Below are 21,022 nucleotides of genomic sequence, written 5' to 3' on the forward strand. Positions count from 1 at the left end.
TTAGAGGTTGCTATCTAGATCTTAGTAAAGCAACAAATTATCTGCCTTGCATATCGCAAATTCAAATTTGTTGCAATTAAATACCGGACATATCCGAGTCGGATATTGGATTATGTACACTGCTAATTTTCTCTTATTATTTTAAGTGTCATCTGCACACTATTCCTAAGATGCCTCCCCAACCTATTATTGGGCTTCTTGCTTTCGGATTGCCTTGATTTCTTATTGGTTTTAACTCGACTACTGACCAAAATTACTAGCGTGTTTATAGTACGGTTCTTCTTTTTGCAGAAGTAATCTTCGAAGCTGAAAGGCATATTTATATGTATGTAATGATTTTATTTCCTGTTTCTCTGTAGTGTACAACGACAATGGAGCTGTAGAAATTACCCTTCCCAGACAAGTCACCAAACTGGAATTTCCAGTACGTAGAGCGAAAGGTTCGCTGGGTGACATAACTGTGCGATGGTCTCTTTACCAAAACGATTCATCAGACAGTATGGAGATGCTGTGGCCGAAATCTGGACAAGTGTCATTAACTGATGGTCAGTGGAGCGACTCGTTTATCATCAACGTCGATAGTGACAAGAAAGAAGTACACGAGAGCGTAGTCTGGGTCCAGTTAGACAAGACCACAGGTGGCGCTGTCCTTGCATCACGTGATCAAACCACAGCCAAGATCTTAATCGCTGGAAATGAAGAGAGGAATGGGAACTGGATATGGATTGTCACTGGCGTCGGTTGTGGAGTGTTGCTTATTATTCTTGTTGGTGTTGTGTGCTGGCGACGTAGAAAGAAACAAGAATCACAGAGGTAATGTTCGAAAGACATTTTTAACCCTAAGCGAATAAATTTTCAACAGCGAATACTCTTCTTTAACTACTGCTGCAAAGAGCCTGCTGATGAAACTTAAAATTTACCTTGTATAAGAGATACCAAGGAATTAAGTGTAAGGGTCCTGGCTGGAGCCTTAGCCGGGTTTCCGGGTCGCGATTTAGGGCGATGCACTTTATTTTTGCATCGCCTCGCCTCATAATGGAGTATACGCTGTAAACTGATGCTAGTAAGCTGTTAGAGAAACACTAACTGGATAGATATTTATCCAGTATATAGCGTTGTCTACGCTTCCCTTCCAACAACCGGAGTCAGAAGGATGAAGAAAACACCCCAGCCCTAATATACCACAGAATTGGACAAAGGCTCCACATGAAATGATCCTAAGGCTCTCTAGACACAGTAACATCCTGTCATTGTACTTTTGTAGGATTGTGGAAAGGACATCCGAGATTGAGCTTCCCTACTGCAGTACAATGCGCGGAAAACGAGACTTGACTGAAAGAATGTATGGTAGCAATGATGACACTCTACAACCCAATGTGAATGCTGTTCCACAAATGTATGCTGGTGATATAGGGACATTGAGTCTCGTTCCAAAAAACACACAAATGTAAGTCTAGAAGTGCCTGGTTCTAGCATGTAATACATAGTATGTTGGACAGTTGTTTGGTTAAGGGCTGGTATAGCTTCTCGACAGAATGCCATGTCATTACAATGCTGATGAATGACTTTTTATCACAATATAACATATGATGGAGAGCATGCTAAGGCTGATGCACAAAAAATGTGCTCCTACAAAGAGACTTTCATGAGCCAAAATATTATTCATTTTATTTATTTTTCAATGCAGGCTCCTTTCTTCTCTACCGGGCACCCCTGAGATACATCGCGTGTTGAACCCGGAGCAGTCTGGTGATGAGGAAACGGACAGCCTTAGCAGTAGTGTGGAGTCATTTTTGGATGAAGGAAGCGACAGCGCAATGCGACCAATTTCTGGAAAGAAGAAAAGCTTCAGACACAGATTAACAAGTACAGTGATTTTCTGTTCATTTGTGCTTCCTTTTGCGTCTCCTCTCTCTAGGCAAACTTTCCTAAACTAAAACAATAGGAGTTAGACGAGCAAGTTTGAGTAAGTCAGTTGAGGTTCTTTTTTATTTTAGAAGTGTCTGGGGATAAATCTAGCTTTAGTCTCAAGTGTCAAGGCAGTAAAGGGTGAAGGTGATCAAGGAGGGACGAGAGCTAATAACATTTCCTCTACTGTTCTTAAAAATACCCAATTATTTATGAGTGATGCATCGCTATATGTCGTATTTTAGACCGGCTCAGCATGGCAACGAAAGACAAAAACCATCTTAGCCCTGCAGCAGCCCTTACCCCAGCAAGCAGCGACGATGAAATGGAAACTTCTTTCACATCTTCCAAAAGGACTGGAATGGGTGTAAGTAACCCACTGTATGACTCGGGGCTGAATAATACCCCAGAAGTCTCCGAGGCTGAATCGACATGCCCTCAGATAGGCACCCCGGAGTCCAAGGAACGGAAACAAGTAAATGTGAGGTAGGAGGCTGTTATCTGCCTGGAATAGTGTCCTTTACGGTTTTCTTTGACCAATATTGTTCGTTAGCTAAGAGAAAAATTGATCCTCACAGAGAAAATAGAATGCAACCAATTGTATAAGTTAAAGTTCCTCTTCTCCGCAAGCTCCCTCCCCTCCCCATTGCCAAAAAAAACAACAACAAACTAACTAACTAACAAACAAGACAAGACAAAACAAAAAAAAAACAAAGACAATAAACTCTAGATTTTACTGACAGGTCGGATGTAAAGTAAATCATACGTTGTAGACATCCATATTTTTACACAGGATAGCCCCTTCAGTGTAGTAAACACTGGTATCAACGGGGTCCTGTTACCCACCCATCCCCGGCCACCCCAGGGAAGGACATCCATTACGCAGTAATCTCGTGTGTGGGAAATTAACGTCTCCTGCCCCTAACCCTGCAGGAGACGGGACCTCCATTTATTCGTCCCTATCCGAGAAGACTAGAATATCTAATCATTTCTTGGTGTTATAGAAAGGTAGCATATCCTTCTCAATTATTTTAAGACCCTGAGTGTTGGTCCAGCCGGGGCTCGAACCCTCGACCTCCCGCACAACAGTTCAGCGCTCTATCCATTAAGCTAACCGGGAGGCGATTAGCTCAATGTAAATGTGAATGTTTGCTAACACAATTAAATTTCAACTAGGACGACCAGGGAACATGGAATTAACAGCCAGGATAGGTCTGCTTTGACTGAAAACACCAACACTCCAGAAGACTCGGTCGGATACGCCCAAAAAACAACCGAAGATTGAAAAGTCACAGCTACTGAAGAAGGCAAAAATTGAGTAGAAGAGAAATCAAAGCCAATGCAAACAAAAAATTGCATTTTAAAAGCCAAAGAATCAAAACAAAAGCATTGTAGGATATTTTAAGCAGATTTTTGTGTTAAATGATTGCCTTACTTGTTTCAAAACCATTCAAATTTTAACAATGTTATTTTAAAGGAGGACTCAAAGTCTGACGGACTTTGATTGATCATCAAAATCATAGAGTTTTAGTGTTTCATTATAATTCTGAGGTAACGAGAATTTTCACCATATCCTGCTTCTGTTCGAGAATCATAGGTTTTTAGAACTATTTCATCAGATTTATAGAGGTAAAATTATATAGAATTATACTTGATACAACGGTACTTTTGCTTGAACTGTTAGAGGAAGTAAATAAAGCTGCTTTTAAAAGAATCTCAGACTATGTGAATTTAATGAACAATGGTTAAGGTCAAATGATTCAACTAAACATCAGGAGAAATGCAATCTATATAAGTTGGAGGGCCGGGTAAACATAAAGATCCACCTATTGAAGGCCACAACAGCGGTTTCAACGCCAATAATATCATCTTATACCTGAAGATAATCGATAAAGTTAGTTGTTTTTTTTATAGGAGGCGAAAATTAATAACTAGTCTCTACTTTTTTCAACGTTTGGTTCTCGTTAGTGTTACCCCTTTGAATCTCGAAACGTTGCCTCTTTTATCGATACTATTTCCACGTGGAACCTACTTTGGCCTCGCCCAAGATAAAGATTTTATCTCGCGGTAGAAAAATATTTTGGTGATTACGGTCTTACGTCATGTAGTTTTAGCAGCCATTCCCACGGTCTCAACATGAGAAACCGCATGACTTTAGTTATGAGAGGTGCGCCTTAATTCGTAACCTTTGATCCGCTTCATTGACAGTAAGATACAGTGCTGTATCTACAGTGGAACCTCGATTTAACGAAGTGCCAAAGGAATGGGGAGATTGGTTCGTTATATGGCCGTATAATTGGTTCGTATACATTTTACTGTAACTTTAGCCGGGGTGAAACTGAAGTATCGTTCGTTATACCGAGGACTTCGTTATGTGGAGGTTCGTTAAATCGAGGTTCCACTGTCTCGAGGGTTCGTTATATCGGAGTTGTGTGGCATACATTTTACTGTAACTTTAGCCGGGCTGAAACTAAAGTATCTTTCGTTATACCGAGGACCTCGTTATATAGAGGTTCGTTAAATCGCGGTTCCACTGCATTTATGGTACAACCTTAGTTTCTGAGTCGTCTCTATGAAATTGATGAGATTTCAGAACGGTTGATCTTCCCCCCTCCCCTATACCCCCCTCAAAGGATTCCTTTCTCGTTTGATGTTCGCCTGGTTCCTTGCTCGTCTCAACCGAAGGAGAGCGAGCCTGGAAAAGGCTAACGCGAGAAGGACTGGGTTTAAAATAATGTTACCAAGACAACGCGGCCATTTGTTTTCATCCCTTGTTCGCCATATTGCTCGCCATTGTAAAACTAACAATTTTAGGATTTAGTGTTCAGCCTTCTAATCTTCCCCTGAGGTTTTACTCTTTTGACTTTCGATTTTACCAAGATGTCTATGGCAACGAATTACAGGTACGAAGTGGAGCGTCCTGGAACGAAAAACCTCAGAAAAGCTCTGAAAAGACAGGAAGAAAGGATAAAGGTTTGTGATTTGCATCTCGACACCGAAAACATAACGTTAACCGTACCAATCTTTGCATAATTATCTGAAAACGGCATGTATTGCTTCCCTTCTGAATGCAAAGAAAAGAGATTCTTTCTTTTATCTTGAGCCAGTGATTGTTGTTTAATCTTCGGTGACAAGTACATGTAGGTCTGAAGGGAACATGAATAGAAAATTACTGGCCAAGAAGAAAGCCCTAAATTCCAATACATATTGTCCTTTTGTTAAAAGTCGGTAGACGGATTTGCTTATGCCCACGCACCCTTGCATTACTACATGTCTGTTTTGTTAAAATATTGTAAGTCTTGATTTTAAAAAAAATTGTTCTGCGAGTTTTTCTCTTAAAATTCGTTCAAAAAAAAGTGCCTCAAAAAATTCATTAAAATTAAAATTGCCTAAAAAACAACAACCCAAGAGCTTTTGTCGAGAGCTATTTGCATGAATTCACATGGTGCACGTAAACTTATCGAACACATTATTCTCAATTTTTTAGTTCTTCGACCAGCACTGAACACGTTATGTCAGAATTTATGTAATTACATTACTTGCTTTAAAGTTCTTCCTGAAAGGAATAATTATGAAGGGAAATAGATACCTTAAGAGCCTTCCCTGATTGCCTCAAGTACTTTACAGTAGACTCACAAACAGTGCTGTTACCACATAGAACTCACAAGAACTGAAAATTTCTGTACAGAGCTGTCTTTATTGTATAGAGTGATTTTAATTAGTACATACAATTTGTAAAGGAAATAGGACTACATGCTGCCCAATTTGGAAATTGGGCAACATAATTTGGCTGTTAGAGGAGTATTTCAAATCCAACCATTTCCAAAATTGGACAAGCAATTGTAGTCCTCTTACCTTTTAATTGTACAGCTACTCAGCTGTAATCAGGAATTGCAGCTCAGTCAAGCTATTTTTCTTCAATATTTGAAAACTGTTCAATTAAGTATATAAGTTTGAAACTATCAAAACTAATTCATAATTGGACACTTTTAAAAAATTTAAGAATAACAGCTATGCTGACAATTTCTTCTTAGCTACCAGCTAGGCAATGAATATTTAAAAAAAGGTTAAGAAATGTTTCTCTTACAGAATGATGAATTCAACTCTGAACAGAAAGCAAAAGTGAAAAGGTAACCAATTTAGGTACAACTATAACTTTAATCAATAGGAGATGTTTGTTTCCTGGTTAACATGAGTTATGAAAAAAGTCAGAATTTTGTATAATCCTAATTGGTAGGCTCAATAATTTACAATGTACAGTTTTTCACAGTTGTCAAAAATATTTTCATGGTTGACCCTCACCCACAATCCCTCAGTCTAGCATAATGAGTATGGGGAGATCTCCCTGTGTAAAGTGATTTTGAACACTTTTCAATACAAAGTATGGTGAATTTTAATTCTGTGAAAAATTTCGTTTGCCAGACTATACATTTCAGTGTTTTTTTTTTAACTTTTTGTAGTGAAATTAGAGTCAACCAGATTGCTGACTGGATGGAAAAACAGGAAGAGGTACAATTATGTCTCAATTAATACTGTAAAAGATAACCACATACAGTGCATTTACTATTCCTTTGATAAATAAACTGTACTGTGATTTCTCCAGCAAATCATCAGTGTACATGTGTTTGTTCCCAGTAGATGTAAATTGTGTTGTTCTACAAATGAGATATAATTGTAAACATTATTATTGCATGAAAAGGTTGAACTGTCACCCAACATTACAGAATATTTGCATTACTGAACATTACAGAATATTTGCAATCAAAGACACCTTCTGTTGTCAGTGCCAATTGGCATATTGAATATTGAAGTTGAATGTTCTGCTACAAAAGTTGGTGAAAAGGATTTGAGAAATGCTCAGCTGCAATAAGGGTTGCTTCAAATTACTTATTCATCTTACTGCATCTTACCAACACTAAACTTGATTTTTCACTTACATGTACATGTAAGTGTTGCACTATCTGTCATTTTTTGCAACGACACTGTAAATTGATAATTTTTTTCAAAACATTATAGAGCACTGATATAAAGTTTAAGCCTGACATTGGGTCATTTTCACCATATATTGCACATGTACTACAGCAACTGCTAATACATATATCTTATTAACCAAGCGTAAGGGCCGTACTGGGAGAATATCGGCCCGAGGTCTTGACAGTACGGACCTCGCTACGCTCGGTACATACAAAAAAGACTGAGGGCCGATATTCTTCCAGTACGGTCCCGAGCAAGCTTGGTTAATAAGAGATTTATTACATGACTGAAGTTCAAAGGGACACAAGTGCGGTATCATTCGGGACCATTCGGGACAGTGCCCGGTCCAATACTGAGAGAATACTGCCCGGCAATAGAGCATTTTGATTGGTTGATTTTAGTTATTGGCCCTCTGACTTCCCGAGTCGTGTAATAAACAATCATTATTTTAATCAAAAGGGTAACTGACCATGCATCTATCCTAAAGGGGTCTGTTTAAATAATGAATCATTCTGCAATGCCAAATCCATTTTGTTATGATGTTTATAAATAATGATACAGCCAGTTATTGTACACATGAGACTTTGACTTAATTGAATCTGGAGCTATTGGCTGTTTTTCACAGAATAGTGAGGGACGAATGCTGAAAGAGTGGGCAGCTGACACAAAAGAAGAGCTTTCTCTAGCAAACAAAGAATTGACAGCTGTAAGTTACAAATTATACTAAAGTAATAAAATGTACTCAGCTAGACTACATACCAAAATGTCCAATGATCTATTTTCCAACTACTTTATAGCTCACCCAGGCATTAAGTCAACCTGTCAAACAGTTTTTTTTTTTTTAGTTCATTTGCACTCATTCTGCACATTATTTCAACTCTACTGAGTGCAGTTGAATAATTAATGCACACCTATACATAGCTCAGTCAGGATCTTCTTCAGTGGCGGATCCAGGGGAGGGGCACAGGGGGGCTGCCCCCCCTCCTTATTTTGGATGAAAAGAATAAATGCAGAGGGAAGAGAAGCTGGCAGGTGAACACACAGAAACAAAAATGGGCCCATGAGGGTGGATCCACCTCAGCTCAAGGTCTTGATCTGCCACTGTTCTTCACCCATCACTCACCAGTTTGCAATCATCTCAAAGTGTTTAAATTTACATATTTAAACATTCTGTTTTAGGTTAGAAGAGCCCAGCTTCAGAAGCTGTTGTATACAGAGCAGGCTTTGTATGAAATGGAACTTAATGCACAAGGAAAATCTTTCTTTAAACAAAGAACATGAGATTTGTGAGTGCATCTGTAAAGGGTAAAGTAATGTGAGAAGATTACTTCAGTGATAGGTATTCACACAAATTGTTAGTTAATACTTTTTAGGAGTTAATTGGATTAATTTTAAGCATAAATTGTTCTTGTATATTAATAAATTTTGCTACTGACCTTTACCAATAGAAAAAATAGGAGGTGACAGTTCATTCTTACGTCCACAATTGGACATAATTTTTTTAAAAATTCTTCAGGCTGTTAGTCTGCTGTCATATATTACCTAGTAATGAGACTGATACAGTTCATGTACATGTATGACTCATTTTCAACTTGTCTACATGTCAGCTTTTTTGTTAGATATACATACCATGGTCAACTTTGTTTTGGTCTGCAGACAAAAATTAAAGTGGCTGCACACTAAAGATTGATGTTTTATGGTGAAAAAAAAAATGGCTAATGTTGTATCTGGAAAGACAGGGTTGTGAATAGAAAATGTAATAAATGCAAAATCTGAATGGATTTGTTGCTTTATTTGAATCATGCTTGCATATCAAGGGGATGCAGGGGCAAGCTTCTCAAAAAAAAATTGAATTCTTTAACTCTCTGAGTGGTGATTTCTAGCATTCTGAGTGGGACATATATTTGGCTGGTATGAACTTCCTTTGGCCAGACTTTGATGTTAGAATGAGTTTAAATTAAAATACGTATTTCAATTGGTTTGATCACAATTCATAAATTAGCCAGAGCTAAAAATGGAGAGGTGGTGGGTTTTGCTGCCTACTGGTTTCTATATAATGACAGCCCTGGTCTCGGAAAGAACTTCTAGTGATTGATCAACAAATTTTTTCGAGCCCAAATGAAAGATCTTAAAAGACAATCAGTTTGAAAGCTTTCCTGCAAATCTCAAGGCGATTTTTTGACATGTGAATGTCAAATCGGAAGAAAATTACCTCGCAGTTGGACTCAGTTGTTAAATAGGGTTATAAAGGGAAAGAGAAAAGGAATTTGACTTCCAGATAAAAAGAAAAATGTTGTTACTGTTGACGTCATTTACAATATACATCATTTTCTGTAAATATACATCCGAAAAAAAATAAGTAAGCAATTGAAATGAGATTGTGTGCATGATTCGGCTTATTACATAAGTTCCATGGGTGGGGCAAAAGGAAAGCTGTGACCTTCAAGCAAAATTCTCCAAACCAATAAGAAGGAAGTATGTAGCAGGTAAAAGGGAGAGTTATAAATCAGAGACCTTGAAAGTTTCAGTTCAATTACCAGCTGCTGTTTGGAAATAAGCCCGCATTCCTCATGTGAATTAGGGTTCAAAGAGTAGACTCCAGAAAAGACAGAGACTGGCTGGTGGGAATCGGGCTCACAGACAAAACATTACAATGGGTGGTTATCGTGCAGCCCAGATTGGATTAAATGTTTTGCTTTTGTTTTGATGATAAGATTGTATACTCTCTCCCTCTCTCTCTCCCCTCCCTCTTTTTTTTTTTTTTTTTTTTTTTGGAACCATTTGGCATACTTCAATGTGTTCTAGATTCACATACATTATATAATTCTTTAAAAGTAGCTTTCTTTAATCTTTCTAATAGCACCAGGCAAGTGCACCACTTATTTTAAGTTGAATTCCCATCACTATGTTAGAAAAGTTTTAAACTGAGGAGGAATAATGACAAAACTCAATTCCTGTTTTATCACAACTTAATTTTCTGTTATATTGAAGGAAAATCAAACTGTTCAAGTAATTAATGTTTAAAAAATAAATTAAGCAACGTACATCATTAACACAGTATTTTGAATTTGGGGTGATTTAATGGCCAAAATAAGAAACTCCCTTCTGTAGTTCTAAGATGGTATTCTAGACTTCTTAAGTGCTGTAATATGCTCCTCTCATTTGGCATATTTAAGTCCAATGCAGAACTTTTGTATTCAGGTATGACTCTTTCTTAATTGGATTGTGTGCTATAATGTATTATGCTCTCCTGTATTGGATTCTGTCCTCCTACTTTGCATTATACTTTCCTGTATTGGATTATGTCGTCCTACATTACATTATGCTTTCCTGTATTGGATTTTGTCCTCCTATGTTCATTGCATTTATAATGTTTTCCTGTAGTGAATTATGTCCTACATTGCATTATGCTGTCCTGTATTAGATTATATCCTCCTACTTTGCACTGTGCTTTCCTGTATTGAATTATGCCCTCCTTCATTGCATTTTCTCTCCTGTATTGTAATATGCTTTTCAGTGTTGAAAAGTAAACTAAATTATTCTTACGTCATATCCTGTTTGGCACTTGGACGACTGGGAATGATTAGGGACTGGGTCTATTGTGTCCAAAATGGCGGACGAGGAGGCCAATTGAGTTGGAGCTAGAAATCACATTCGCAACGTTCTTTTTGATATTTTGAGACAACTGGAGTCGGGAAATAATTCCTCTGACACCTTGGATCATGTGCAAAACCGAATAGATCGCCTTTATGAAATTATACTAAGATGTTTTGATATTGGATTTGTTGACGAAAGTGTTAATAGTCCATTTTACAGTTGTGTGCTTGGTTGCCAAGCCTTTGAATGGGAGTGAGGCTAGAGATGACCTTGTTATGATACAAACCTTGCTGCCTTTCAAATGTAAATCACTTTGTTATCATGCTAACTTGATAAAGGTCTCTATCACAACAAGGTCATCTTTAGCCTCACTCTGAATCAAAGGCTTGGCAACTAAGCACACAACTGTAAAATGGCCTATTGTCACCGCTGTGAGAGAAACCGTTGACAGTTTCAAGTTGAACGACAATGATGTGATGTATAAATTAGGAAGAGTGTTTACTGGTAGTTCTGGTAGACCAAGATATAATGTTTCCAGAGAACAACTGGAATCCTTGGTTCAAAAGAGGTTCAGCACAGCTGAAATATACACAGGCAGCCCAAGCTCACTACCAGAAAAGTGAACGTGACTCTTACCGTGTTGCGCAACGTTTTATATTTATAAAGGTTTGTATGGGATGTTATCGGTTTGCCTTAAAAGAGAGGAGAAATGTCTTGTTTTGAAATAAAATGGACTTACCTTATTGCCTTGTTGTTTTCTTTGTTGATTCCTAGCGTCTCAGGCCATTTTGAAGCGTTATCGGCGAGTTAGCGCTAGTTGTAGCGCTAACTCGCCGAAAACGCTTCAAAATGGAAAGGCAATAAGGTAAGTCCATTTTATTTCAAAACAAGACATTTTTTGCTCTCTTTTAAGGCAAACCGATAACATCCCATACAAACCTTTATAAATATAAAACGTTGCGCAACACGGTAAGAGTCACGTCCGCTTTTCTAGTAGTGGGCTTGGGCTGCCTGTGAAATATATAGCTGTTCGGGTTCTTCTCGGGGTAGGTAAACGAACCGTAAAGAGGCGATTGGAGAAATTTCATTGAAGAATTAGGTGCACAAATTACCAATATGCTAAGAAACTTTCCAAACGCGGGATATGAGCGCATTACAGGATTTTTGTTTTCCCGCAATGTACGAATTCAGCAACAACGTATTCGCGAGGCAATGAGAAGGGTTAACCCGGAAGGAACACTTTTGCGAGCTTTAGACTAGAACATTGTACAAAGGAGAAAGTATCAAGTTAGAGGCCCCCTGGCATTATGGCATATCGACGGCAATCACAAACTTGTCAGGTATGTTGCATGTTAACGTATGGCACTAAAGTGTATAAAACACCATGTTAGAACTGCGTAAGAGAATTTCTAATTTTGGCGCTAAGCACCCTTCTTAAAGGAGAATAACAATAGAACCACATTTCGAAAGAGTCACTCCTTTAGTTTTTGTACAAGATAAAAGATGAAAAACTAAATTGAATAGAAATAATAGTGATAATTAAGTACAATTAAAAATAGCTATAAAATGTTTTGTAAAGGACTTAAGAATTAAGTTTAAAAAAAAATCATAAAAATCTCAAAAACTAAATCTGATTAAAAATTACACAGCCCCGATAAAGAAAGCCTTTTTCGTACATTCTAACTTTATGGACGGGAGTCTAAGTTTACCACTGCTCCTTGTTGTTCTGGGCAATACATCCTTGTTATAACTAAAGCAATACATAAAGAACTATGGACAACGGTTATTTAAGCATTTCTTAACTAGACTCAGTACGTACATGGCTTTCACGCCTTTTCTAGTTACCTAACCTAAAAAAATTGGCGCATTTTCGCTGTTCCCCAGACGCATAACAATACGAGCAGCGCGCCTCTACACTTCTTCGACTTATCAGCGGTAACACTCCCACAGCAGCTCCACTCAGTGTCGCAGTAATCAAGCCAGAATAGGCAGGACAAACGACGTGTCAACAGTACCTGCTGTGTACATATTTATGTTTTTCCTAATCTCTTCTTAACCTTAACGATCAAGTACTCAACGTGCACATTCCACATAAGCGGCGCAGCGAGAACAACTCCAATATACTTATACTCAGAAGCGCGATTAAGTGATTTTCCGTCAATAACTACAGAGAGAGAAGTAGAAAGTGCTAGCCTGGGTCCAGCGCCAAGTAACATACACTCCGCTTGCTTACGACCTTAGCTAATGAAAGTCAAACATATTAAAAGAACTTCCCAAATGAAAAATCATAGGAAGCGATTTAAGAAGAAGTATGTCTAGTTTACAAAGTGCTACATTTCAGTGTGATATAGTTTTTTATTGTCCTCCATTTCGTTTACTTCCTTTCATCTCATCATTAACTCCACTGCATCAATTTTGTGAGTGTTGAGTCTTCTAATCGAAGGATGATTTCACTTGAATGCATACCCATCCTGGCTGTCAACTCGATTTCCCTTCGTCGTTCTAGAAAAATTGCATTGTTAGCAGTAAGTGACAATCATATTCAAATGTATGAATGAGATTCTGTCCGCCCTACTTGAGGGTTATAGGTAATAATAAAACTGATCCTTTGCTTTCTTCTTCACCGAAAAAATGATATGTGAAAATGCAAGAGTCATACTCTGCACTAAACTTTCGCATAGAAAGGTTCTTGTTACTCAGCTAAAAATTAAAATTAGCTGTAACATCAGCCGCTACCCTACGAAATCTGTTTCCTCTCCATAGTGAAACAAAGATACGCTGTTTTTGAACTTATCTAGTTTGAAGGGTTTCATTTTTGATGGACGATTTATCCGAGACAGTTATTGTGGACAGCGGGGCTAATCGTGAAAACAAACTTGAGCTTTTAAGTTTGTCGGGCATGTGTAATCATGGTATTAACTGTCATTGTAATTTAGCCGGATTTATTTCGCAACAGTACATACTCCCAATGTTCCCTCGGCGCCACCTCGGGAACATTGAGATTCTTGAGAAAAAAAAAATTAAATGTTATCCCTGGGGTCTGTCGTTGATCTTTTATTATTGTCCAATGAAACCTTTTTCGAAATCAGTTTTTGCTGGCTTATTTTCGCCCACTCAAAACACGAAAAATACATTCTTACTACGATACGAAACCGAACTACAGGTATAAAGAAAACACCAGTTAAAACAAAAAGCAAATTAGATTCTGTGTGAAAAAGGTCCATACCTCATGTAAATCTTTTTCCTTTCCTCGAATTTAGAGTTGCCTTTCTCCTCACGTCGTAGCGAGTCAGCATCAGAGACTTCTGGAGAACAATTCAGCACACTCTCATAGAGGGGGTTGGTTAGCCTCATGTCCACCAATTTCAATGACGAAGACGATGATTCCATTTCATCATCGCCGCTAACCGGGGTGAGGACTAGCTCATGGCCATCATAGTACTTGTCTTTTGAGGTCGTGCTGCGGCGTTCTAGAAGCATGATTACATTATGCAAAGCATTAACATAAAATAAGCCGTAGTTTTCCACAACAGCACGCCAAACCTCCTAAGATCCCCTGCCTCCTCGATCAAAGTAAAGATTCGCTTCTTCCCTTATGAGTCGACGTGGAAAACAAAAGAGAAATTCACTCCGTAAAAAATATATGCAAGTGAGAAAAAAATATAATCAATTGGGTTTCAAATCAACGAAATCTTGGGTTGAATTGATTTTTATTTGATTCGTTCTTTGACTGGTCTGGAGAACTTTCACTAACTTTGCAACGAGTTTCGCATTTTTCCCTGCTTGAATCCGTTGATATGCGTTTACTTAGATTTTTCATCAGCTCCTTATCGTATTCTCTTTTTTTTTCTGAATTGCCGATATGACGATAAAAAGTTATATCATTTAAAAATACTCAGCCCCTGTTCCAATACCGCAGTTTTTCTCTGTTAGCTTGAAAAGAATTTGACTGCGGAAGGAGACCTACAAGTAGAAGCAACCACAGGGAAAATCAACCAAAAACTATTGTACTTGTCAATCTGTTTTCATTACTTTTCTCCTTTCCAAAAGTTGATCGCAGCTTGCTATCGCTTCCTTCACGAGGTACCGACTCTCCACTTGTGCTAAGCTTTCCCTGTTCCTGGGCACTAGTCTGTTGCGGGTGCCACGCAAGACGCGTCTCAGAGGTACACGACAGAGGAGACACGGCCCTGTGATAGAAAAAAATCAATATTCATTTTCATTCGATATCGATTACTTCAAGGTCAATTTTTCCTCCTATCCAGTATCAAAGTTAAATCCTGTTTTGATTCCTCTTACTCGAGAACGAAGAGTTTCTCGCAAAGACTCACCTGTGCGTTTTATTGGGAGAGACAGACGGTCTCCTCAAATCACCACCATACATTTCTGAAACAGTTTCCGGGTCCGGCTCTGGTGGATGAACATCGCTAGAATACATCTTTTTACCAGCCAACTGGGGAAGCTCAATCTCAGTTCTGCTTCGTTCAGTCCTACAACAATACGATAGTAGCATTGAGTCTTAAGAGCCTTTTTACCTTCATGCCTGAAGCATGGGTCAATTTCTATTATATGTGTACGACTTGGACTATTTCCTCTTCTATTGAGCGGAACGATTATCATGGTCTATCACAGGGATTCCTTGGGAACCTCGACTAGGTTATTGGAAAGCCTTCGGGTACACATTTCATGTCCTTTGCGAACGTAAACAATGCTAGAATGAAGTGTCTTGCCAAAGATCAGGATATATGAACCCGACCAGGAATCAAGCCAGACCAGAACCTCTTAACCCATCGGGATATGGATAGGATGCTTTTTTTCTGCTTCATCGGAAAAATGATATCTGAAAATACAAGAGTCATACTCTGCACTAAACATGCGCAAAGAAAGGTGCTTATTCAGCAGCTAAAATTTACAATTAGCAGTAACATCAGCCGCTGCCCTACGAAATCTGTTTCCTCTCCATAATGAAACAAAGATACGCTGTTTTAAAAGTTATCTAGTTTAAAGATATTCTCGAAAGGTTCTATTTGTGACGGCAATTTATCCGAGTTATTGTGGACAGTGGGGCCAATCGTGAAAACAAACTTGGGTTTTTAAGTTTGTCGGGCATGTGTAATCGTGGTATTAACTGTCATTGTAATTTAGCCGGATTTCCTTCCCAACTGTGCAGACTCCCAATGTTCCCTTGGCGCCACCTCGGGAACATTGAGATTCTTGGAAAAAAAAATTAAATGCTACCCTTGGGGTCTGTCGTTGATCGTTTATTATTAGAGAGATTTAGCACCGCGTTTACGTGAAACAACAAAGGTTAGCTCGCCCTTTCGCGTTTCACGTTAAATAACGTGAACCTTGCTGCTTTAGCTTCGCGTGAGTTCACGTCATGGTGGATTTGAGGCGCCCCTGGTAGCTGACAGGGAATAATTTTCCTGCCCTTTTTCCGGCAATTAACTTCTACTCTGTGAGAGAAAAAGAGAAGAGAATCTTACGTACACGGCAAACGCGAAACAGGTTACCTTCACGTAGAAACGGCACAGTGCAACCGCCAAGCGTGAAAATATAGCGGGGAAAACAATGTCACCCGGTCACTCTTGCCCTCCACGTTTCGCGTAAACACGGTTCTAAATCTCTCTATTGTCCAATGAAACCTTAGAGGTAATGTTTCGCCATCCTTTTTCGAGTTTTTGATGACACATTTTCGCGCACTCAAGAGATGAACAACACATTCTTACTACAATATGAAACGAAACGACATCCCGAAACCGAACTAAAGGTATAAAGAAAACAACAGTTGAAACAAAAAAACAAATTAGATTCTGTGTGAAAAAGGTCCATACCTCATGTAAATCTTTTTCCTTTCCTCGGATTTAGAGTTGCTTTTCTCCTCACGTCGTACCGAGTCAGCATCAGAGACTTCTGAATAATTCAGCACACTCTCATAGAGGGGGTTGGTTAGCCCCATGTCCACCAATTTCAATGACGAAGACGATGATTCCATTTCATCATCGCCGCTAACCGGGGTGAGGACTAGTTCATGGCCATCACAGTACTTGTCTTTTGAGGTCGTGCTGCTGCGTTCTAGAAGCATGATTACATTATGCAAAGCATTAACATAAGATAAGGAGTAGTTTTCCACAACGACACGCCAACCCTCTTGCCACCTTGATAAAAGTAAAGATTTGCTTCTTCCCTCATGCGTCGACGTTGAAAACAAAAGAGAAATTCACGCCGAAAAAAAATATATGCAAACGAGAAAAAAATATAGTCAATTGGATTTCAAATCAACGAAGTTTTGAGTTGTATTAAAAGGGACTTTAAGCAAACCAAGACGGCTACGGCAACGAGAACGTGGAAAAACAATAGATCTAATTGGCAGAATAATAGCCAAGCACGTGCGTTTTAAACTTTGTACATTTCTTACCCGTCCTTTGCAAAACAATAATGTGAAATCACCAAAATTTGCGTCGTCTGCGAAGCGAAACCGCGGCGGCAAATTATTTTAATTTACATTTGGAACTCAACGCTACTTTCATGCGTTATGTTGAGTTAGAGGTGTTGCGCCATATGAGCTAGTAAACACATGCAGCCATTTTCGAAATTCTAACTAAAAGTAGAAACTCACTTTTTAATCGACGTCTGTTGTGGCGTTGCCATCTTGACTGCTTAAAGTCTCTAATTTTTATTTGTTTCGCTCTGTGATTGATCCAGAGAACTTGCCCTAACTTCGCAACGAGTTTCGCATTTTCTCTTGCTTGAATGCGTTGATATGCGTTTACTAAATTGCCGTTATGATACCGTTGGTTTTACCCTCTCACTCCAGTTGAAAAGAGTTTTATCATTTAAAAACACTCAGCTGTTCTTATACCGCAATTTTTCTCTGTTAACTTGAAAAGCATTTTGACGGCGGAAGGAAAGCTATCGATAGAAGGAACAGAAGGGAAAATTAACTAAAAATTACCGTACTTGTCAATCTGGTTTTATTCCTTTTCTTCTTTCCAAAAGTTGATTGCAGCTTGCTATCGCTTCCTTTATGAGGTACCGACTTTCCACACGTGTTAAGATTGCCCTGTTCCTGGGCACTAGTCTGTTCCAGGTGCCACGCAAGACGCATGACAGGGGCACACAACAGAGGAGACACAGCCCTGCGTTAGATAAAAATCAATATACATCTTCATTCAATATCGGTTACTTCAAGGTCATTTTTCCACCGATCCAGTTTTAAAACTAAGCCCGGTTTTGATTCCTCCTACTCGAGAGCGTATGTCAGACGTTATCCTCCATAATACAAACTATACATAACGGAAAAAGAGTCTCTTATTGAGACTCACCGGTGTGTTCTTTTGGGAGAGACAGGCGGTTTCCCGATATCGCCATCATACATTTCTGAAACAGTTTGCGGGTCCGGTTCTAGTGGATCAACATCGTTAGAATACATCTGTTCACCAGCCAAGCCTCGTTCTCTTTGCATTGAACCACAGGAGGGAAGCTCAATCTCAGTTCTGCTATGATTAGTCCTACAAAAGTACGATAATAGCATCATATTGAGTCTTAAGAGCCTTTTGACCTTCATGCCTGAAGTTTGGGTCGATTTATATAATATTTGTAATTGTACGACTTGGACTATTTCCTCTTCTTTTGAGCGGAACGATTATCATAGTCTATCGCAGAACTAGGTTACTGGAAAGCTTTCAGGCACCTATTCAAAGTCCTATACGAACATAGACAATGCTAGACTGGAGTGTCTTGCCAAAGAACAAGATATATGAGCCCAACCAGAGAAGAATTCCGGATCTCTTTCCAGGGGTATACCAAAATAATTATTGGGGAACCAGATTTTGCCACAAGATAGGTTATAAGGTAAATCTGAAATGTTACCACTTATCACAACATGCACATAAGAATGCCCATCTAACATTACCTCTGGGATTCTTGTTTCCTTTTGCGTAGGCTATACACAAAAACACCAACAAAAATCAAAAGCACCCCGCAAAAGACGCCGGTCACAATCCACCGCCAGGTCCCAGTCTGCTCTTCATTTCCATTGATTAAAATCTTTGCAGAAGTTTTATCACGGGATGCAAGGACAGCACCGCCTGTGGTCTCGTCCAGTTGGACCCAGACCACACTCTGCTGTACTTCTTCCTCGTTATTGTCGACATTGATGATAAACGAGTGGTTCCACTGTCCATCTGTAAAAGACACTTGTCCAGACTTCGGCCACAGGAGCTCCATACTGTCTGATGAATCATTTTGGTACAGAGACCATTGTACTGTTATGTCACCCTGGGAACCTTTCGCTCTTCGCAATTGAAATTCTAGTTTTGTGACGCGTCTGGAACGGGTAACTTCTACCACTCCATCTCCGTTGTACACTATGGAGAGATAGGAGATTACAACACGAGATATCAGGGCAAACTGAGGAAAACAAGGAGAGTGTTTCCAAAATTTAACAATTAGTAATGTTAGTCGAATTTTTTTCTAAAAACTGTCTGATATTTAGGCGGCCTGAAGCATGACTGTGGCAGTTAGTTCGAAAAACAGCAAACTTAGTTATCTAAGGATCAAGCTTTAAATTGTTAATGTATAGATGTCAATGAAACAAAAGGGCTACAACTTTGAAAGTCTGATTCAGACTTTTCAGCTCTGGTTGCGATAAATTTCTTATGACATAGTTAAGAAGAAGAAGGAGGATTTTATGATACACTGAACCATCTGATATCATGTGCCACCAATTGTGGTTATCATGCACATGTGTACCCAAAAAGCCTATGGGCCCCATCGTTCATTGCTAACGGTTCTTAGGTGTCAACGTGTTTGGAATCGAAAGTCTATTAAGGTAACGACCTTTATCATAAACTGTCTCATGAATAAGGTGTTAGCTTTGTGCGCCAAGGATAAATTATTACCATAGGGCTCGTTGAGCTTTTCTTTTAATTCAAAGGGACACTTTGAAGCATAATAGATACACTTACTTGAATTGTTTTTGTCGAAGAGAACCAAACCATTTTGAGCGTAGAATGACCAAAGGAATGAAAACTGAGTCAGGTGACAGACTTTCACAGTTAACAGATTGATTGACTTGTTCACGTGACTCCAGGGCTCAGGGCACGTGAGCGCGGCATCAAACCTACGCGATGAAAAGAAAGCAAAGAGGCAAACAGCGAACTTCTCTTACAATTCAATTAACCACCCTTATTTCAGTCACCCAGCCAGTTAATAAGGTGATTAATCAATCAACAAAGCAACTGACTACTTATTATCCTGTTACAAAAACCTCGAAAGTTTTCGAAATTCGCGTCCGCAGAAGCTTTGTTAGCGAATACTTTTCTATAAACGTGATTGTCCTTTTATGTCTTCTATCTATTTATTTCTTTTTTTAATGTTTCGTTTTTAAAATCTCTCCAGCGATTAACTCACCAGCTTGCATTCTTCGAATCCCACAGATACAACACAGGGTCTATATCTTCTTTGGTAAGTTCGTTATTGACATGCTCACTGTTGGCTTTCACCAGGTTATCAACGTCGTAGAACATAGCAATTGTGATTGGTTTAGCAAACTGGAAGCCTTCTTTCACTGTGTTGTTCTGTGGGTCTAACGCCTTGATGACAAAACTGTAATTCCCGAGCATGAATTGCTGTTTAATCGAGAAACAAACACATATTAGTGATCTTTTAGTTGTCATTCGTAATTAACACTTCGATGACACTCAAGTGGCAACCTACTACTGATACAAGAGTCAATGCACACGGGATTTTATAAAATAACTTACTAAATTGTTCAACACCTTTTACAACCTTTATTCTTTATAGCTTATTTTCTATAAACCCTATAATAACTTTCCATGCTCGTCTTCGAGCCACGTCATAGGCTTTAATAATGAAAAATGAAAAAAGAAACGCACTCACAAACAAGCCGACGAACAAACAAAAGACAACTCGAAACCGAATATAAGGAAGAAAGAGAGAAGGACAAACAAAAACAAATATTCAATCTGACCAACACATACCTTAGGTCTGGTGTAAGTAGGGTTACTGACGGGACCCTCCTCGGTCTTGTTTGTATCCATTGTTTTGTCATCCAAACTGTACGATCTCAACTTCACTTGTTCCTCGACAGCACCTTCAGGTACAGTCAATGTCCCGTATGTCTTTCCAACTCCTCCATCCTTACGCGTCCCGTCTTCTTTAACGTTCACCGTATCAAAGAAAAACTCAGCACTAGTTGCGTTATCAAAAACAAATTCCGACTTGCCGACTACTATTCCGTTGGATGACAGCTCTTCCGAAATCAGGCCAGCTCCGTTTGTAGCACGAACAGTGGCATAGTATCTGTTGTCTACGCCAAGGGCGTTGTCTTTGAATTTAGCCAGCCATATTGTGGTGTTTGTAACTTCCTCGAACTCCTTGACATCCGTTAAACCAGGTGCAGTTCCCCAAGCAATCTCGTATGATGTCACATTACTGTCAGGGTCACTCGCGGAGAAATAAGCAAAGATGATATCAACGAAGACCTGGGAAGGAAACAGGTTGAAGTTTGGCAGTGCTG

At 39.0% G+C, this 21,022-nt stretch overlaps 3 protein-coding genes across 4 annotated transcripts in view; 2 read left to right on the top strand and 1 right to left on the bottom strand.

Annotated features, from left to right (window-relative positions):
• The window catches only part of LOC111337480 (uncharacterized), a 40,389-nt gene extending 36,767 nt beyond the window's left edge, over nucleotides 1-3,622 (top strand). The window contains exons 12-16 of one of the 2 annotated variants that reach the window (XM_088758530.1): nucleotides 360-813; nucleotides 1,265-1,396; nucleotides 1,688-1,866; nucleotides 2,154-2,394; nucleotides 3,085-3,622. In XM_088758530.1, coding sequence (XP_088614656.1) covers nucleotides 360-813; nucleotides 1,265-1,396; nucleotides 1,688-1,866; nucleotides 2,154-2,394; nucleotides 3,085-3,193 — 1,115 coding nt within the window. In that variant the 3' untranslated portion in view covers nucleotides 3,194-3,622. Of the gene's footprint in view, nucleotides 1-359; nucleotides 814-1,264; nucleotides 1,448-1,687; nucleotides 1,867-2,153; nucleotides 2,395-3,084 lie in introns of both variants that reach the window. The other variant, XM_088758529.1, reaches the window with a different exon arrangement.
• A 1,039-nt stretch (nucleotides 3,623-4,661) lies between these two features.
• Nucleotides 4,662-8,663, top strand: LOC111337487 (uncharacterized). The gene is made up of 5 exons (XM_022943804.2): nucleotides 4,662-4,881; nucleotides 5,998-6,038; nucleotides 6,369-6,417; nucleotides 7,508-7,588; nucleotides 8,062-8,663. The coding sequence occupies exons 1-5, from the start codon at nucleotides 4,789-4,791 to the stop codon at nucleotides 8,161-8,163; spliced, it is 366 nt and encodes a 121-aa protein (XP_022799539.1). The 5' UTR covers nucleotides 4,662-4,788; the 3' UTR covers nucleotides 8,164-8,663.
• A 3,203-nt stretch (nucleotides 8,664-11,866) lies between these two features.
• LOC111337488 (uncharacterized) overlaps nucleotides 11,867-21,022 on the bottom strand; it is a 30,993-nt gene continuing 21,837 nt past the window's right edge. The window contains exons 8-18 of the mRNA XM_088756814.1: nucleotides 20,484-20,987; nucleotides 19,894-20,111; nucleotides 19,449-19,603; nucleotides 18,395-18,848; nucleotides 17,805-17,990; nucleotides 17,440-17,618; nucleotides 16,314-16,554; nucleotides 14,811-14,969; nucleotides 14,512-14,669; nucleotides 13,706-13,949; nucleotides 11,867-12,981 (exon numbers count right to left, since the gene is read on the bottom strand). Coding sequence (XP_088612940.1) covers nucleotides 12,930-12,981; nucleotides 13,706-13,949; nucleotides 14,512-14,669; nucleotides 14,811-14,969; nucleotides 16,314-16,554; nucleotides 17,440-17,618; nucleotides 17,805-17,990; nucleotides 18,395-18,848; nucleotides 19,449-19,603; nucleotides 19,894-20,111; nucleotides 20,484-20,987 — 2,550 coding nt within the window. The 3' untranslated portion in view covers nucleotides 11,867-12,929. The remainder of the gene's footprint in view (nucleotides 12,982-13,705; nucleotides 13,950-14,511; nucleotides 14,670-14,810; nucleotides 14,970-16,313; nucleotides 16,555-17,439; nucleotides 17,619-17,804; nucleotides 17,991-18,394; nucleotides 18,849-19,448; nucleotides 19,604-19,893; nucleotides 20,112-20,483; nucleotides 20,988-21,022) is intronic.

The sequence above is a fragment of the Stylophora pistillata genome, chromosome 4 (genome assembly GCF_964205215.1).
Source record: "Stylophora pistillata chromosome 4, jaStyPist1.2, whole genome shotgun sequence".
Lineage (NCBI taxonomy): Eukaryota > Metazoa > Cnidaria > Anthozoa > Scleractinia > Pocilloporidae > Stylophora > Stylophora pistillata.

Bases quoted from the DNA above. Each gene is read 5' to 3' on its own strand.
- LOC111337487 (XM_022943804.2), top strand. From the start codon at position 4,789: ATGTCTATGGCAACGAATTACAGGTACGAAGTGGAGCGTCCTGGAACG. The intron at 6,039-6,368 runs GTAACCAATTTA...AACTTTTTGTAG, and splicing joins CAGAAAGCAAAAGTGAAAAG to TGAAATTAGAGTCAACCAGA. The intron at 6,418-7,507 runs GTACAATTATGT...TGTTTTTCACAG, and splicing joins GGATGGAAAAACAGGAAGAG to AATAGTGAGGGACGAATGCT.